General features: G+C 35.3%; 1 protein-coding gene across 1 annotated transcript in view; it reads left to right on the top strand.

The window, feature by feature from the left end:
* Positions 1-19,013, top strand: part of ADAM2 (ADAM metallopeptidase domain 2) — an 80,707-nt gene that overhangs the window by 58,651 nt on the left and 3,043 nt on the right. The window contains exons 14-19 of the mRNA XM_063709322.1: positions 2,645-2,750; positions 8,004-8,097; positions 14,097-14,174; positions 14,383-14,521; positions 17,204-17,363; positions 18,939-19,002. Coding sequence (XP_063565392.1) covers positions 2,645-2,750; positions 8,004-8,097; positions 14,097-14,174; positions 14,383-14,521; positions 17,204-17,363; positions 18,939-18,972 — 611 coding nt within the window. The 3' untranslated portion in view covers positions 18,973-19,002. The remainder of the gene's footprint in view (positions 1-2,644; positions 2,751-8,003; positions 8,098-14,096; positions 14,175-14,382; positions 14,522-17,203; positions 17,364-18,938; positions 19,003-19,013) is intronic.

Here is a 19,013-nt window from a genome sequence, read left to right on the forward strand (position 1 = left end):
AACTCTCCAGGAATTCCTTTAAAATTTCCAGTGAGCTCTTGTTTGCCTCAACTGAAATCACAGCCTTAGGCACTGGTGATGTTGGTAGCAGATTTATATTATTTCAGTAATGCCTTTGTTGTCAGTGAACCGGTTCAGATTCTTTACTTCACTGCCGAAAAGAATTTGAGAGCAAGTCCAAAGGGAAAGTAAATAAAGAAGTTCATTGCAAAGCAAAGTACACTCTGATAGCAGGCTGCACAAGAATAAGAGCGTCGGTTGGCATTGAGGAAATTCCCTTTATTGGAGTCTAACATGATTATTCATAAAAGGGTGGGAGTGGGCATTGTTGTTTAGCATGTTGTGGGTGGTCTCCTGAATGCACATGTGCTATTGCTGTACATGCCAGTACATGCATCACATTTCTCATTGGCATTTTAATTCTCCACCCAAGGGTGCCTTTTTTACTATTATAATGAACATAGGTCACTCCAAGGACACAAATCATGGGTTTCTGCACTTGAACCAATTTGGGTGTTTTCCCTTATGTTCCTTTACCTCCTTGCTGCAGGATGTTCTAACCAGTATCCCAGGATGCAGTTTTTGCACTGTTGAGAGGTTTATTCTAGCCATCTATTTTGCAAGTTCGTTCTCATTTAAGGGATGCTATGACCAACCTATCTAATTTACCTCACTCTGAAAGCCAAGATTTTTTTTATTCATTTTTTTTTCACTTAACTGAGCTCTAAATCAAATCAAGTAGCCCTAGCCACCTGGTAACAGAGATTTTTCCAGGGAATGGAAAGTTTAGATAAAATATTTAGATAAATTATTGGCTGCCTCTGGGCATAGCGCTTTCACAGAGCTCCAACAGAGATGTGACCTCTTCATTAGCTGTAAGCCTGCTGGCTTTCATCTGTCATGAGACACTGAGAACAAATGAGAATATGCCCAAGTTAAAACATCACCGACCCCTTTGTTTATCAATTCTATCAACCAGAACTACACCAGAGAAACAGAATCCATTGGATATGTAATTCTGCACTCTCTCTTCCTCTCTGTAGATAGATAGATATAGATATATAGATATTTTATTGTATATAAAATTTTGTGTATATATCTATGCAAATAATTGGCTGATCAGATTGTGGGGCTGGCTAGGCAAGCCTGAAATCTGTAGGGAAAGACAATTAAAAGGGCAGAATAGAAATTTTAAGCATAAATTGAAGTCCACAGGCAGAATTTTTTTTCTTTTTCAGGGAAGCCTGCTGTAAAGGTCTTTCAACTACTAATAATTGAATCAGGCCCATCCACATTATCTAGGATAATATTTCTTAAGTAAAATAAACTTATTGTAGACTTCATTACACCTACAATATACCTACAGAGCAATGCCTAGATTAGTGTTTAATTGAAAAACTTGAGACTATAGCCTAGCCAAGTTGACACATAAAATGTATCATCACACCGTCTTTCAGTAGTTTCTCTTGGATACCTAAAATTCATTTTGATCTGTAGACTGTGGCTTTCTTTCTTTGTTTTGGCCTATTTTTTGTCTACCAGCAATGGCTTGCTACCACAGCCAAGGTTAAAATTTTGACTTCTTACCCATAACCAGCTTTGCAAATGACCTCTGGGACAAAATGAACTTTTACTTTTCAGTTCACTACATCATCTGCGGGTCGCAGCTGAGATCTGAGTCTGTCCACTCTGTTAGTGAGCATTCATGCTGCAGCATCATTATGTAGTGGTTAAGTCTCCCTGTCAAAGATTTTTGACTGAGTCCATCAAGTAGAGCAGTTGGGGGTTATGAGAAATAAACTGCTTTTTAAGTAGGTTGAAGCTTTTTTTTTTTTCTTTTGAGACGCAGTCTTGCTCTGTCGCCCAGGCTGGAGTGCAATGGCGCGATCTCGGCTCACTGCAGGCTGTGCCTCCAGGGTTCACGCCATTCTCCTGCCTCAGCCTCCCAAGTAGCTGGGACTACGGGCGCCTGCCACCATGCCCGGCTAATTTTCTTCTGTAGTTTTAGTAGAGACGGGGTTTCACTGTGTTAGACAGGCTGGTCTCGATCTCCTTACCTCGTGATCCGCCCGCCTCGGACTCCCAAAGTCCTGGGGTTACAGGCGTGAACCACCGCGCCCGGCCATGTAGGTTGGATCTTATGAGAATTAAAATTATACAGATTATGCATGTGGATTGGATGATAGGAGGGTGAATGAATCAATTGTGACTCCAATGTATTTCTGGTCTAAGGAAATTATGATGTAAAACAAGATAATTGGTTAGTTGTTTGACTTGAAAAGACATTCATGCTAAAACTGTTTATTTGACAAATAAGTCAATTATGTGAAAAAAGTTTCCTACGTACTAATAGATATGCATTTATAGACTTACTATGATTAGAGGTTAAACTTAATACAGTGGCTAACTCTGGAGTATGTCTAGGATATGTCTTTGAATAGTAGACCAGAGTCCTTTCAATTTTTAAACATTTCATTGAAGTAGTTTTGTGTGATCTTAAATCTAGTTTTTATTTTGAATGTTATAGTATGATCTTATTTTGTACAATGAATATCTTAAACCCTTTCAGAATTTTAAGTGTATTTGTTATTTATTTTTAATTAATATAAGTTTAATATGACTAACCTCACCTTTTTATTTTCAGAAGTAGAGTTTGGTCCTTCAGAATGTTATTCTCACCTTAATTCAAAGACTGATGTATCTGGAAACTGTGGTATAAGTGATTCAGGATACACACAGTGTGAAGCTGAGTATGTTTTCAGAAATCTGTCTTAGAACTTCTATTTATCACCTTATATTTGAAAATAACATCAAACAATTAAGTTTATGTAAGCAAAATATCCCCTGAACATAAAGTAAGACCATGTTTATTCAAATTATAAATATCATAGACACATTTCTCCTCTCCTATAACCAAATTATCCCTTGTACTTTTCCACAAAGTGTTTAGTTTTCATATAGGTACATTAATTACCCATCAGTAATCATTTTTATTGTGCATGCTATTACTTTAATTTTTTTTTTTTTTTTTTTGAGATGGAGTCTCACTCTGTTGCCTAGGCTGGAATGCAGTGGTGCTATTACTTTTAATTTTTACAAAGCATGACAATCCTCATAGTAAAGTAGTTAAGATACATGAATTTTTACTGCTTAAGAAGCAAAATGTGTTTTTTTTTTTTATTTTTTTATTTTATTTTTTTTGAAGGAGTCTCACTCTCTCCCCCAGGCTGGAGTGCCGTGGCACTATCTCGGCTCACTGCAAGCTCCGCCTCCCGGGTTCACGCCATTCTCCTGCCTCAGCCTCCCGAGTAGCTGCGACTGCAGGCGCCTGCCACCACGCCCGTCTAATTTTTTGTGTTTTCAGTAGAGACGGGGTTTCACCGTGTTAGCCAGGATGGTCTTGATCTCCTGACCTCGTGATCCACCTGCCTCGGCCTCCCAAAATGCTGGGATTACAGGCGTGAGCCACCGCGCCTGGCCAAAGCGTGGTATTTAAGAACATGTGCTCTACAGCCAGACATTTTGGTTTTAAATCCTAATCCCACTCTTTACCTATTCGTGTGACCTCAGTTTTTTTTAATATGTAATATATGAATATTAATAACACGTCACCAGTTTGGTGCCAGTGGGAAACATAGACGCTGTATGAAAAACACTTAGAATGGTGACTGATACATAGTATGTACTATATGAGTGCTAACTATTATCTGTTACTATTATTTTGTAAATCAGAACTAGAAGACCGGGCAGGGTAGTTCACACCTGTAATCCCAGCACTTTGGGAGGCTGAGGCGGGCAGATCACCCGAGGTTAGGAGTTAAGAGACCAGCCTGGCCAACCTGGTGAATCCCCGTCTCTACTAAAAATACAAAAATTAGCCAGGCATGATGGCGGTTGCCTGTAATCCCAGCTACTCGAGAGGCTGAGGCAGGAGAATCGCTTGAACCTGGGAGGCAGAGGTTGAAGTGAGCCGAGATCGCGCCACTGCATTCCAGCCTGGGCGACAGAGCGAGACTCCACCTCAAAAATAAAAAATAAATAAATAAATTAGAACTAGAATGTTACTGATACCCATTCCTTTGTTGTAAAATTTTATGTTGATATTATTTCAAAAGTAAAGTAAAACTTCTGTAATAAACTTTATAGTTTTCGTGAATAGTGCAAGGAATTCCCATATACCCTTTGCCTAGGTTTACAGGTTGTTTACATTTTTCTGTTGCTTTACCCTTCTGTTGTTCCAACTCTTCTCTCCTCTCCTCTCTTCATAATTATTTTTCTGAACGGTTTGAGTGTAAGTTGAAAACTGTGCTTGTTTATTCCTCAATAACAATCTTGAAAATAAAGATATTTTCTTACATAACTTATTGTAGCTATCAAACATGGTTCATATTGAAATTTCATTCATTGTTTTGAGTAATTTTAGGCTATTTTCCTTGTTCAGGAACAAACCCAGTGTCAGATATTTACATTTACTCCTAATGTATTTTTAGAGTTCTTTAATTTGGAACATTTTTGTTTTTGTGTTTCTTTTTATTAGTTTTTTTAATACTATCGGTTAAGTAATTTGTAGAATTTTCCCACAATTTAGGTTTCTTTGAAATTTTTCATAATTATGTGTAAGTGATACATTTTGGCATGTTTATCACTGAAGTGATGTTGTTGTACCCTGGATTTTTTTAAAGGTACATGCCATTTTCTTTCAGTATTGGACATTTTAGGTTAAATGTTTTGATAAAGTCATTATTCTCTAAATCTTTCAACTGTGAAATTACTATTTTCCTTTTGGGTTTAATATGTAATTTTGGAGGAGTTATATCGAGACCCTGGGCATATTCTGTTTCTCCTCAAACTTTAACTAACTAGTTTTAAAATCCATTAGTGATTTTCTAACTGTATTATTGACTTTGCCTTTATTATCTAGAAATGTACTGTAGGAAGAAGTAGTCACTTCTATATTTTTATTTACTTATCTATATATATCAGTTTAGACACAATAATTGTTATTTTATTTAATAGGATAAAATACATTACTATCATTATTTATTTTGATACTTTCTCAAATTCTCTTAATTTTGACTATTGGGAATCCCTTTGAGCTGGTTAATGTGTCCTTTTCAAAAGTCTGTAGGACTTTTTAATAACTTCCAAATTTTTCTAGCACAAGAAAAGATGTTGTAGGTTGCATTGCGCTTCTTCTACTTCTGCTCTGGATTCAGCTATTCATCCAAGGAGCCTTGGTTCCTTTTCTTAGAAGATGGTATTTGAAAATAAATACCTAAGCACCAGCTGTGTGCATGTCTACTATTTCTTTTTTTTAAAATTTTTTTTATTTTTACTGACTTTTTATTTTTTAATGTTTTTATTTGGAAACAATTTCAGACATATATAAAAGTTAGAATAATGGTGCAAATAATTCCTGTATACCCTTCAAATTTTCCAAATTTTAGCATTTTAACACATTTGGTTTATCATTTTCTATCTCTTTGTCTCTGTCTCTGTCTCTCTTTTTCATTACATATAATATACACACAAATATACAAATACACACATTATAAACACATACGGTGTTGTAACTATATGTATATATTGCTTTATAATTGTTTTTCTGAAATATTTGAGAGTAAATTTCAGATACGGTGGCCCTTTATTTCTTTTTTTTTCTTCTCATTACCTCTCAAGCCTGTCAGTCAATGGAGCTATAACATGCATTTCATATATGCACATACATGTATCACATATTCATTCATGTAAATCTCTGAATTTAAGACATGAACTTAGTGATAATTCTAATTCCAATTAAGTGCCATAAAGTACATTTTAGTATACAAGTTGCTTCGTCATATACTCAAGTTCCAAATGCACAGAAATTTGCTTTATAATTGCTAAAGCATATACTTACTGAAAGAAAATTCTAGCTATTATGACTATATTTTCCTTTTCATCATTGATCCTTTTTATATAAGCTGCATTAAAGGGCTTCTCTGCTGAATGAAATGTCTGTGTAGTATTGGTGTGGGTATATCTAGTAATTTATTTGCCCTCTATGTTATATTTTACTTTTTCTATGTGTGTTTAGCATATTTCTTAACTTTGTATCATATAATATGACTAATACATAATGGAAATTGCATTCACTTTTGCTTTTCTGAAGGCTAGAATTTTGTAATGGAAGGGATTTAACATAGCTGGACTCAAACTATAAACCAAACCTGTCTCTGAGCAGGAGCTGAAAACATTGTTCATTTCTTTATGCCTCTGGGAGATGCTTTTTATGTGCTCCCTGGATTCTTCACCACACAAGCTTAATTAGTTCAGTAGTCATCCAGGTTTCAGGCTGAATATAAACCTGAAATTTATATTCAGATTTCAGTTCTCAGTCTAAGTTTCCAGTCAACTAACTGATATTAGACCCGTATTTTAATAATGTCCTTGGATTATTCAAGCTAAGAGTCTTCAACCTTGGATGTGCTTTCATAAATTATTAAACAAAGCCACATCTACAGAATATCTGGTGCTGCAGTTCCCATTCTTAAAGCTCAGTTATATAGTCCTTTCCTTTCTGGTTACATTCCGGTGTCTTCAAAGTGTGAGCATGTGTGTTTCAGATTACAGTTCTACCTTACTACAATGCCTTCCAGCCAAAGACCACCAAGAAGGCAGCTGTAGTTGAGCAAGTTGGGTTTTTTCACATGTTGAGTGGTGAGAATGCGCATCATGAGAAATTGTGGAGTATGCCAGTTCTAGAGATTTGGACTTGGGTTAGGTGATTTTAGGAAGGTTTCAGGAAATAGACCTTTGCTGTAAATTAGATGTTTTAAAGTAGAGATATTAATAATTGTATGATTGTATATCTTAATCTTATATATGAAGAGGGAAGACTAAAGTGAAGCTAAAGTTGTAATTGCTAAAGAAGCAACAGTCACACATATTAGCTGAATCCTGGGAATGTCCAGTAACTTTGTGGCTTGGACAATGTTTGTTTCTCCTCTGTGTTCAGACATGATCTATGAAGTGAGCTTGCTTATTTTCTTAATCTTTCATGATCACAGAATGGCTTTGCCTAAGGTTGATGTTCTATGAAATTACTTAATGTTTAACCGGTGTGTGCACTATGAGTGCAGAACAGCTTTTATCAACTCCAAGTCCTTCCTCGATGACTCCTGGCCACTTCAGGGGCTGGGTTGCCCATTTTCGTTGTCTTCTTTTGGCCAAAGGGAGAAAAGTTCAGGCCATAGAAAATTGCTTGAAGACATTTAGATTTTCATCACTGCTGAGATTTTGCTGATTAGGAGGCTATTTAGATAACCTATGTTGTCTATCTCAACATATGCAGTTGATCTAGGGTTAGTTTCTCTGCCTCCATGGTTTCCTGAATCTTCTGATGTAGCAATGGTCATGTGGTAGCATTTAAGATTCCAAACAGGATGCAAGGGCCAAATAAAAATCTTATGGTTTGTAGCATGTACTGTAGGCAAATGCTCACATTAATCTGTAGGACGTACTACCTTATGTGATATATATAGTGATAACCCTGTAGTATTAATTAATGGTTATTTTTGTTAATTAATATGAGTGACCTTGAAATCTTCATTTTTAAAATCACTGAAAAGGTGAACAGATGTTAAACTTATTTGAGCGTGGGTTTGATTTTGTTTCAGATTCAAAGGAAAGTGAAGGAATCACAAAAAAAAGTTGCCAGGCTAACTAGGGAATATTAGGTTGGTGCAAAAGTGATTGCGGCTTTTGCCATTAAAAAAGTGGCAAAAACCACTATTAGTTTTGCACCAACCTTAGTTCATAATTAATTACTAAAATGTTCAGTTATTATTGGCAATTTAGGCAAGGCTCTTTTTTTGGTGTTTTAAAACGAATTGCATATATTAGCTTGCAAACCTTGAATGGATAAATTATAGCAATCTGCAGTGTGGAAAATTAATATGTAAATATGTAGGTAAATTTTTATTACAAATTCCAAGTGCCACTATTATTTATGCCAACATAAGTGGACATCTCTGTGTTGCTGTGGAATTTGCCAGTGATCATTCAGACAGCCAAAAGATGTGGATAAAAGATGGAACTTCTTGTGGTTCAAATAAGGTAGGTAGTCTTTTATTCCCAAATAATTTCCTAATATTTTAGACTGCCCTTTTTTGAGATGAGTGTCACTCTTGCCCTGGCTAGAGTGCAGTGGTGTGATCTCTGCTCACTGCAACCTCTGCCTCCCAGGTTCAAGTGATTCTCCTGCCTCAGCCTCTTGAGTAGCTGGGATTACAGGTGGTACCACCACATCCGGCTAATTTTTGTATTTTTAGTAGAGACGGAGTTTCGCCGTGTTGGCCAGGCTGATCTCAAACTCCTGACCTCAGGTGATCCACCCACCTCAGCCTCCTAAAGTGCTGGGATTACAGGTGTGAGCCACTGCACCTGGCCTAGACTCTGTTCTTAAATGATACATAATTAGTATTTTTTCTCAGAATTTAAGTGCATATTCAATACAGAAAATCAGGAAAAAACAAACTTTAAAAGAATAAAATATTTGCAATCATGCATATATGACATTGCTATGACTATTTCGTTGGTTATTTAGTAATTTTTTCTTTGAAATTATGTGTATTCACTGAATTGAGAACTGCATTGTTCATTTACTGTATTTTATTAAACATCTCATATCACACAGAGAATACATCTAATGTCATAAATTATCTTTTGATATAATCATTTTTAAATAGCCATTAAAATAATATATGCCCATTTTACTGATGAAAATAATAAACAAACTCACAGAATAAAGAAAAAATCAATCCAGTCGCATATCTGAGATATAATAACTCTTTTAATTTTTATGAACCTTCCATCAATTTTTCATAGACATGCACACACACGGAGTTGTAGAATATTTACCTGTCTACATAACTATCTTTCTTACTTTGCATTCAATATGGTACCTATGCATACATATCAACAGTTTTTGCCTTCCTACATTTTTTTATTATATGAAATATGAAATACATACAAACACGTATATACACAAGCAGGTGCAAGCTCAAATTAGTCTCATGTTTAAATTATAAAGCCTCTCTGGCTTAATAAGTAACAGAATACAGTAAGCCCCTTATTGAAGAAAAGAGGGAAAGGAAAACTATGCTAACTTTACTAATATTCATTTAGAAAATTAGAAAGTAAGAGTGTATACAAATAAAAAAATTGTCATTCAAATTCTCACACAAAATGTAAGTCATTTAAAAAATTGTGCAACACATTTGCTTTTATTAAATTTACTTTGAAAATGTCTTACCAAATTAATGCCCAAGACTATCTTACATTTTAAATTCTCCATTGTTTCTAAATAGGCTAAAATATGTTATGTGACGTAGGAATTGCACAGGAAATGGGAACCACCAAGAGTGGCTTAAATCGTTGGTAGTTATTTTTTTCCCATAATACAAAGTAATTTTGGAGGTTGTCCATCCAGAGCAGTTATTGGGTGCCATTATGTCATCAATGATCCAGACTCAGTCCAGTTTTTAGCTATAGATCTTGTTTGTGATCCTCCTTTACATGGCCTTCAAAATGGTTGATTGGAACTCCGGTTATATCCACAGTTAGTGAATGGGATGAAGGATATATGACAGGCAGTACCCTGCCACAGTGTTCATGACAAAAGTGATGTCCCATCAAGTAGCCATCTAAGAACACTAGGACGAGGATGGGATGAGTTGGAAAAATAATACATTTTAAATCAACCATGTATTTGAGAAACTAAAAAACCACACACAGGCTTAGGAAAGATGCATGCTCAGAAAGGACCTGGGATGATCTTAAGCTTTATATTCAGGTTGACCCCAACATTCGGATAATACTAAATTAATTAGTAAATAACTTTCACAGAATAGAGCCTTTCTACAAACACTGGGCAAGTTGGCAGGTTTTTAAATTGCCCCATTTTCATGCTATTTCTTGCCTGAATACCTTGTTTTGAGTGTGTGTGTGTGTGTGTGTGTGTGTGTGTGTGTGCATTTTGTTGTTTTATAGGTCCTGTGAAATTTATGCTTTAAGGAGGTGGTGGATTTACTATTCCGGTGGATTTACTATTACTTGCACCCTCTAAAGCTGTGGGCTGCGCTGTACCTTGGACCCTTTTAGCCATAGCTAGAGTAGCTGGGATGCAGGGTGCCAAGTCCTGAGGCAGTATAGAGCAGGGGGACCCTGGGCCCTGCCCAGGAAACCGTTTTTCCCTCCTAGGCCTCTGTGTCTGTGATGGGAAGGGCTACCATGAAAGTCTCTGATATGCCTTGGAGACATTTTCCCCACTGTCTTGATGACTAACATTTGACTCCTCATTACTTATGCAAATTTCTGCAGCAGACTTGAATTTTTCCCCAGAACATGGGTTTTTTTTTTTTCTATTGCATCATCAGGCTGCAAATTTTTCCAACTTTTATGCTTTGCTTCCTCTTGAATGCTTTGCTGCTTAGAAATTTCTTCTGCCAGGTAGCCTAAATCATCTCTCTCAAGTTCAGAGTTCCACAGATTTCTAGGGCAGGGGCAAAATGCTGCCACTCTCCTTGCTAAAACATAACAAGAGTCACCTTTTCTCCAGTTCCCAAGAAGTTCCTCATTTCCATCTGAGACCACCTAAGCCTGGACTTCATTGTTCATATTACTAAGTGCATTTTGATCAAAGCCATTCAACAAGTCTCTAGGAACTTCCAAACTTTCCCACATTTTCCCGTCTTCTTCTTAGCCCTCCAAATGATTCCAATCTCTGGCTGTTACCCAGTTCCAAAATCGCTTCCACATTTTTTAGTATTTTCACAGCAGCACTCCATTCCTGGTACCGATTTTACTATATTAGTCTGTTCTCATGCTGTTAATCAAGACATGCCTGAAACTGGGTAATTTATATAGAAAACAAGATTTAATGGACTCACAGTCCCGCGTGGCTGGGGAGGCCTCACAATCATGGCAGAAGGCAAAGGAGGAACAAAGGCATGTCTTACGTGGAGGCAGGCAAGAGAGTGTGTGCAGGGGAACTGCCCTTTCTAAAACCATCAGATCTCATGAGACTTACTCACTATCAGGAGACCAGCATGGGAAAAACCTGTCTCCATAATTCAGTTACCTCCCACCAGGTCCCTCCCATGGCACTGTGGATATTGTGGGAGCTACAATTACATCTCCACCGTAATCTTTTGCCCCAGGTGTCTGCAAATGTTACTCTCCCTGCACCTTTCCCTAGCAGTCTATACTGCTTCTTTCCATCTGAGATTTGAGTTAGGCAAATCAGAAACCAGTCCTTAAGGCAGCTACCAGACAAGTTAGAATATTGCCAATAAAATCTGTGCTGCATCCTTCAGTTTGAGGGAAGGGATTGAGAATTTAGCTGCTGCCTCATTCAGACAAAAATGCCATAAAATTTTCTACCATTTTGACTGTGACAATGTGTTCTTCAGTATTTTACTGGTTGCTGTAGACCTTTGACTGTTTCCAGAGCTCCTATAATGTTATTTCAGCCAGATTTTGTTTTGTTTTCTATATCACCGTTTTTCTGATGTACCTCCCCAGACTATTTATTGAAAGTTTGATATAACCTGCTTCTAATTCTGCCGCTGTTGTAGGGGGTGCAAATGATCATTTAAATCCAAAATGCTTGGTCATTGGTGGCCACTGGAGGAGTGCTGCCTTCAGTTTTGGTTGCTTTTGTGGAATCACACTGTTTCACATTTTCTGAACCTAAAAATGATTTTTATCTCTGGTACAACTATGCCTTTAAAAAAAGAGTATGAGCCTGGCCAACATAGTGAAGCCCCGTCTCTACTGAAAATACAAAAATTAAGTGGGCGTGGTGGAACAAGCCTGTAATCCCAGTTACTTGAGAGGCTGAGGCACGAGAATCGCTTGAACCCAGGAAGCATAGGCTGCAGTGAGCTGAGACCAAGCCACTGCACTCCAGCCTGGGCAACAGAGTGAGACCCTATCTCAAAAAAAAAAAAGAAAAAAAAAAGAGTATGTACAGATTTTATTTCATTTAGCATTTCAGTTCCTACATAACAAGAAGGTTTCTGTGGGAACCTATTCTGCCTAATGATAATAAAGGAGGCTGCATTATGATTCTTACCTCAAAACAAAAATATATCTGTTTTAAAGAGTTTGGTGAAGAATAAAAAAGAATTGTATTTTTTATGTAATATTACTATTGCTATATGGTTATAAATAGTTTTTAATTTTTTTAGCTAGCTTCTTTATTTGGATGCTGTTTTTCCCTAGCAAAGCTTCCTGCATGATGCAACTGAAGTTAAGCACTCTGCCACAGGCATGTTAAAGCAAAAACAAACAAACAAACAAAACCCAAACAGACAAAAACAAAAACAAACAAAAAACCCCACAAAAACACTTCATTGCAGAAAAAGGGTATCAGTAATACCAACAACCCTTCCTCAACTTTTGTTTCTCTAGACAATTAATATATTTAATGGTTCTGAAAATTAGGTTTACTTTTTTCTGGACAATAGCTCTGCAAATTATATATCTAACTACTCTCTTTAAATTGTAGTTAGGTGTGAAGGAAGCATGCTAACAGAACAGATAGATTTATAACTACAGCAGCACTAATCTGTATCCAGTATCCAGAGCTAGTACTTTTTATACTACTACCACAGCCATCCAAAATAACCTGGCCATCTATTCATCATTAGTCCATTTCCCCATAAATCTTAAACGGAGGTATGCATTGCCATAATTATCCAACACAATTAATAATGTATTTTTTCATACTTAATAATGTTGGGCAAAAACTATGTGAACAGGTTAACTCTCTGACTTTAAAAGTTAGTGTGATGATCCTATATTATAAGAGGAAAAATCTCCCAAAATATTGCCAATATTCTTTAGCAAACTTTTAAAATAAAAAATATTTCTAATTACATGTTCTTGGGCTTACCATTAGTCGTTCTGAGTATTTGTATGAGTGCATTAAACATTTTTTGTTCTTTTGAAACATAGTATTATTTGATATAGGTTGAAAGAGATCTCTGAAAACAATTACTAAACCTTTGTCTTTATGCTTAACTTTCTTTATCTCAGTTGATTTAACTACCAGCAAGAGAATTAAGCAAGTCAGAATCCTTGGTGTCATTCACCCATCTCTTTTTACTATGCATATTACTCCAACTCAGCTGGTTTAAACTTTCTATCTCAAATACATCTACTGGTTTCTATCCTCACTACCACTCAATTTCACTGTATGCTTATCATTTTTGTGGACCACAGCAATGACATTCTAACTTTGTATCTATAGGCTATTGCCCTTTCCATTCTCTTTTCCAAAACCTACTTTTATCAGCTTTCCTTCTTCCAATATGTAAATATAGCAAATTGCTATATTTGACCAACTTGCTCATGAAGAATATAAGATTCTACACAATCATGCCAATAATATCTTCTTTCATAGAATATCGAGTTTTTTGTCTGTTTCTCTCTCTTTTGTTATGGTATGAACAAGATGAGATTTGTGTTGTTCACTGATGCCTTCTTGGGGCCAGGTACATTTGTAGGACTCAAATATTTATTTAATGAATGACTGAATGGCCACACTGCCCTTTAGATTTCTCAAAGGTTCAATACGGTCTTCCATGGTAGAATCATTTTAAATATTACTTCTTTTTTTATAATACTCTTTTATTTCTGTACCAATTAAGTCCTATCTATCATCAGGGCTCAATGAGAAGGTTTTAACTCTTCTCGAATATTTGACACCTTTCCTGTATTTTACGCTTCATAAATCAATTTTTTCATTACAGCATTTATTACGTACTTATTTGTGTTTTACTCATTTCATATTTGTCCCTGCTATCCCAGTCTAAGCACGGAAGAAACCGTTATTGTTTTGTTTACTCCTAGATAATCAGAGTCTCATCTAGTGCTGGAAACATAGTAGCTCAATACATTAACTATTCATTGTTAGTATACTAATTCTTGTTGCTAAATCAATACCCTTTTTATTAGTCCATGGTAATATGGTATGGTATGGAATGCTTTTAATCAAATGGCAACTCTAGGTGGCATGTCAATTAACTTATTTTTGCTCATCTTTTTAGGTTTGCAGGAATCAAAGATGTGTGAGTTCTTCATACTTGGGTTATGATTGTACTACTGACAAATGCAGTAATAGAGGTGTAAGTAGCAGTACTATGAGGTGAAAATAGAAATCATTGAGCCTAATTTTAGGAAACTAAATGCATTGCTACACACACACACGCACACACACACCAAAACATACAGGAAAATTGGCCTTATCTGACCTACATATTATTTTATAATTCTACTTGAACACATATAAATCTAGTTGCTTATCTTATAAGGTGATATTTCTCCTTCTTTTAGGTATGCAATAACAAAAAGCACTGTCACTGTAGTGCTTCATATTTACCTCCAGATTGCTCAGTTCAATCAGATCTATGGCCTGGTGGGAGTATTGACAGTGGCAATTTTCCACCTGTAGCTATACCAGCCAGACTCCCTGGTAAGTATTAATAATAAATCAGAAAATAATTAAAACATAATTTGAATTTATTAAATTTGATAACAAATAATATTTTGTCTACCAATTTATATCTAGACTATGTTTAGACATTAAACTGCACATGAATGTGTATGTTTTACTTCCACTTCCAGAGAGTAATATATTACAACATACGTAGCATATGTTATAAATATGATATATCAGTCAGAGCCCAGGCATAAAGACAGAAATCACTTTAGTCTTTCAAACAGAAAGAACGCCGTGTAAGGCGTCTGGTAATTGCATAGATGAGAAGATTAATCAGAGAAAGATGAGGCAACCCAGAAAATGACTACCACTTTTTAGGGTTGTAGGGACAATAAAAAGAGGTGGTATTACTAGAATCAGAATCTGGGCCATTTAGCATGATATATAACTATGGTCAGGGATGTATAGCAGGATTGAAACCACAGGGAGAGTTACAGTCCAGCATGAGCTGGAGGTATAGATAATATACAGTCACTGTTGGAGATGCTGGAGAGGAAGGGGGAATAATATCAGAGCTATTTTTACTCTTCAAATCCTCCAGATATTACTTAGTGATTCCCAGTGATCAAAACTGACTGGAAGACAGCAGGTCAAGGAACTCGGGCAGTGCGGTTCCCTGTGATATTGATCAAAGCAGAGGAAAAGCCTAGATGAATTTTAGAGAAAGCCAGAAGTTAACTGGCATATCCAATAATACTTAGGACCAGGAGATTTTCTTTGATATAAAAATCTAAATGTACATACAAGTAGAGCCATTTTTCTGATTTTGAGTCATAGGTAGTTATTAATTCCAGTATCTGGAAATATTATATTTAATGTTATATAGTAATAGATTAGTAAGTTTAAAACTTTGTAATTAATGTATTTTCAAGCTATTTCCATTTTACTAGCAACAATTAGCTTATCTTCCCATTGGCTGCAATTAATTGTTTCTATTCATGCACACACATGCCATTTCCCAATGAGCAGTGGAGACCACTCCTTTCCAGGTTGGTTTTAGTGGTATGATTGATCAATAAAATGTGAAGAACTAACATTCTAGGACTCTCATGGTCTTCCTACAGACTCTAGCTAGGTATTTTGCAGCCCTTACTTCTCTCATTCCCTGAAATCTCATTCTCTCATTCACTTCTTGAAAATTATCAGCAATATTTGAAATTTGATTGCACTCAGAAACAAAAATACAACCATCTAATAAGCCCTCCTCAAATTCATGACCAACAAAATTGTGAGCAAAATCTAATGTTTTAAGTTACTAAGCCTTGAGGTAATTTCTTATACAGCAATAAATAATAAAAAAAATTTAGCTCTCAATATGTTGTGTAATAGAAATATAAAATGTGACCTTAGCTTTGAAATTGGATAGTACATGGAAGACGGAAAGGCAGGAAACTATTGAAGTCTTAGTACATGTTGAAGTTGGTGAGCAATTCAAGGACAGTTTAAAAACATGTTGCAGAAAGTGAAACCATTATTATGAAGTGGTAAATTGTTTGGCATCACTGCTGCCTTTGGTAATGTGGAAAATTGAACTCATGCCTACTATGAAACTACTGGAAGAAAATGTTAATAAGGCACTCTAGGACATTGGTCCAAGCAAGGATTTTATTGGTTTGAAAGTAAAACTAATTTTCATTCTCCGCAAGTTTCTTAAAGTAAGAAACAATGAAAGGCCAAATTTGAGATTAGAGCAATAAAATTTTATCTCAAATCAAAATTAAGCAAGGCCTTTGACTGTAAACACCTCTGTTAAAATCTCAGAAAAACTTAAGTTGATATATCTTAGAGACTCTTTCTTCTATACAAAAGGCCTTCTAAGTATTTTATGTAAATGCATCATAAAAACTTTCAAACAATAAGGCTACTAAGAATTTTAAACTGGTCATTTCATAACAGCCTCACAGGATCCAATACAGAGAAAGGCTTATGTCAAAGAGATTTGCGAGTGTGGCCTTTGTTTAATGGATTGTGTTTTTATTTGATACATGAGAAATTCACAGGAATTACATTAGCTCAGACTGAAAGTGATCAAGGTAGCATGTACGTTCATTGGTCTCCAATCAACTACAGGCAAGAAACAGGCTGATAAATGTAGTCAGATGTGAAAAGGACTATTTGGATTATAAACCAAAGGGCATAAACAAAAAGTCAGAAACCACACTTCTTAATCTGTGGGTTTATGATTTTTTAGGTCACCACAAACAAAAATAAACAACAACAAAAAACTGTAGGCATAGATGGTTTCACAGGTGAACTGAACCAAATTCTTGGAAGAAAGCAATATTATTTTCAGAAAACGGTGGTGGGGAAGTTCCTGTCAACTCATTGTATGAGGAAAATATAATCCTGATGCCAAATTCAAACAAGGAACTCAACAAAGAAGAAAATCACAAAAAAAATTCTTCATGAACAGAGATACAAAAATCCTCAACAAAGTATCAGCCCACCATATATAGCTATCCATTTTAAAAAGAGTTCTAAGAGTCACTTTGGGCATTTATATTTTCAAGTTATCTATTTCATAGAAAATATGTTAATTTTTAAATTATTACATTGTTCAAAGATTTTATTCTGGTAGACATAGTAAAATACAGAAATATCTTTACTATATTTCTGGTGCATGCTTTCAAATCTTTGATTTTTTTTTTCTCCTAGAAAGGCGCTACATTGAGAACATTTACCATTCCAAACCAATGAGATGGCCATTTTTCTTATTCATTCCTTTCTTTATTATTTTCTGTGTACTGATTGCTATAATGGTGAAAGTTCATTTCCAAAGGAAAAAATGGAGAACTGAGGACTATTCAAGCGATGAGTATATTGATTTCATATTTAAGATTCGTTATTTGTATTATTTATGAACATAGTCAATAAATAGCAATGTGGTAGATGTAATGAGTAATAATTCAAATTCAATTATTGTCTTTATATGGGAATTTAATAACTCATATATTAATAACTAATGGCCAGGGGTGGTGGCTCACGCCTGTCATCCCACCACTTTCTGAGGCCAAGGCGAGTAGATCACTTAAAGCCAGGAGTTCAAGACCAGCCTGGGCAACATGGTGAAACCCCATCTCTCCAAAAATATACAAAAATTAGCCAGGCGTGGTGGCATGCACCTATAGTCCCAGCTACTCAGGAGGCTGAGGTGGGAGGATCACTTGAGCCTGGGAGGCAGAGGCTGCAGTGAGCCGAGATTGTGCCACTGCACTCTAGCCTAGGCAACAGAGTGAGACTGAGACTCAAAAAAGAAAAAATTATATATATATACACACACACACATGCACACACACACATACACATGCATATACACACATATAATAATTGCAATTTTAATCTTATAAGAATCTGGACTTTTTAGGGGCAAGATTAGCTAAAGTTTAGCTGTCCATTCAAGTTTAAAGTTTATCTAAGTTTATCTATCTTCTTTTGTTATTTGATCTTGTTAAATATGTATTTTAACTTAATAATACTTAAATAACTTTGTGATATTTCTATATCTTAGTGAATTTTTATGCTATTTTAATGAAAGGTAGTAGGAAAACCCAGGAAAGTAATTTAGCTTTTTTTTGCTAGTAATGTAAATTGAAACACAGCAGTTAGAAGTAGAAAAAGATTAAAAGTTAATAAGTAATAAAAGACTTAAAAATCTAGATGATAGCCACAGCTAGTCTACAGAAAATATAAAACAAATAACTTTTATTAAAAATAAAAATATCTGAATATGTGCTATAAGAATACAAGTAAATACTAAAACTGGTTTATTTATTTTCAAGGAAAATGCTACCAAATGATTTCTCCCTGGGAGTTATATAACTATGTCCCTCATTTTACTTGAAATGAATTGAATTTCATTAAAATACTTAAAATGACAATGTAAATGAAAATGGAATATATTTTAAAAGTTGATTTGAAATTGCTGAAATAATATACAGCACCTAAACTAGTAATAACTTAGTCATTATTTAAATATGCCAAAGTGGTTTTCTTATATTGGATAACTATTGTGGAATAACTGATATCAAATATCCTCAGGGAAAAAAACATAGCTAGTAAAATGAATAGAAATTAATAGGGTTGAAAATGAATGGCAAAAAGTTTAAAGATACTTAACCTATAATTTTATGAATATAACAATGATCTAAGTTTATTTTCGGGTAAACATATATCACTGTGCTTTTTTTTCATATTCACTGATGCAAAGATGTGCATTATTAGTCTTGATTACCAGGGCAGATATGTTCTCAGTGATAGGGTATTCTCAAATAATGGGTGAACCCAGTTCTTAGGTAAAAATTCAGAACGGTTTCAAGACTGACAGATAATACAGAGGTTTGTAAAATCATCTTGAAGAAAGTATAATATTATTTTTATTTTTAATATGCAGGCAACCTGAAAGTGAGAGTGAACCTAAAGGGTAGTCTGGACAACAGAGATGCCATGATATCACTGTGAGTTTCTT

Source organism: Gorilla gorilla, chromosome 7 (assembly GCF_029281585.2).
Source record: "Gorilla gorilla gorilla isolate KB3781 chromosome 7, NHGRI_mGorGor1-v2.1_pri, whole genome shotgun sequence".
Classification (NCBI taxonomy): Eukaryota; Metazoa; Chordata; class Mammalia; order Primates; family Hominidae; genus Gorilla; species Gorilla gorilla.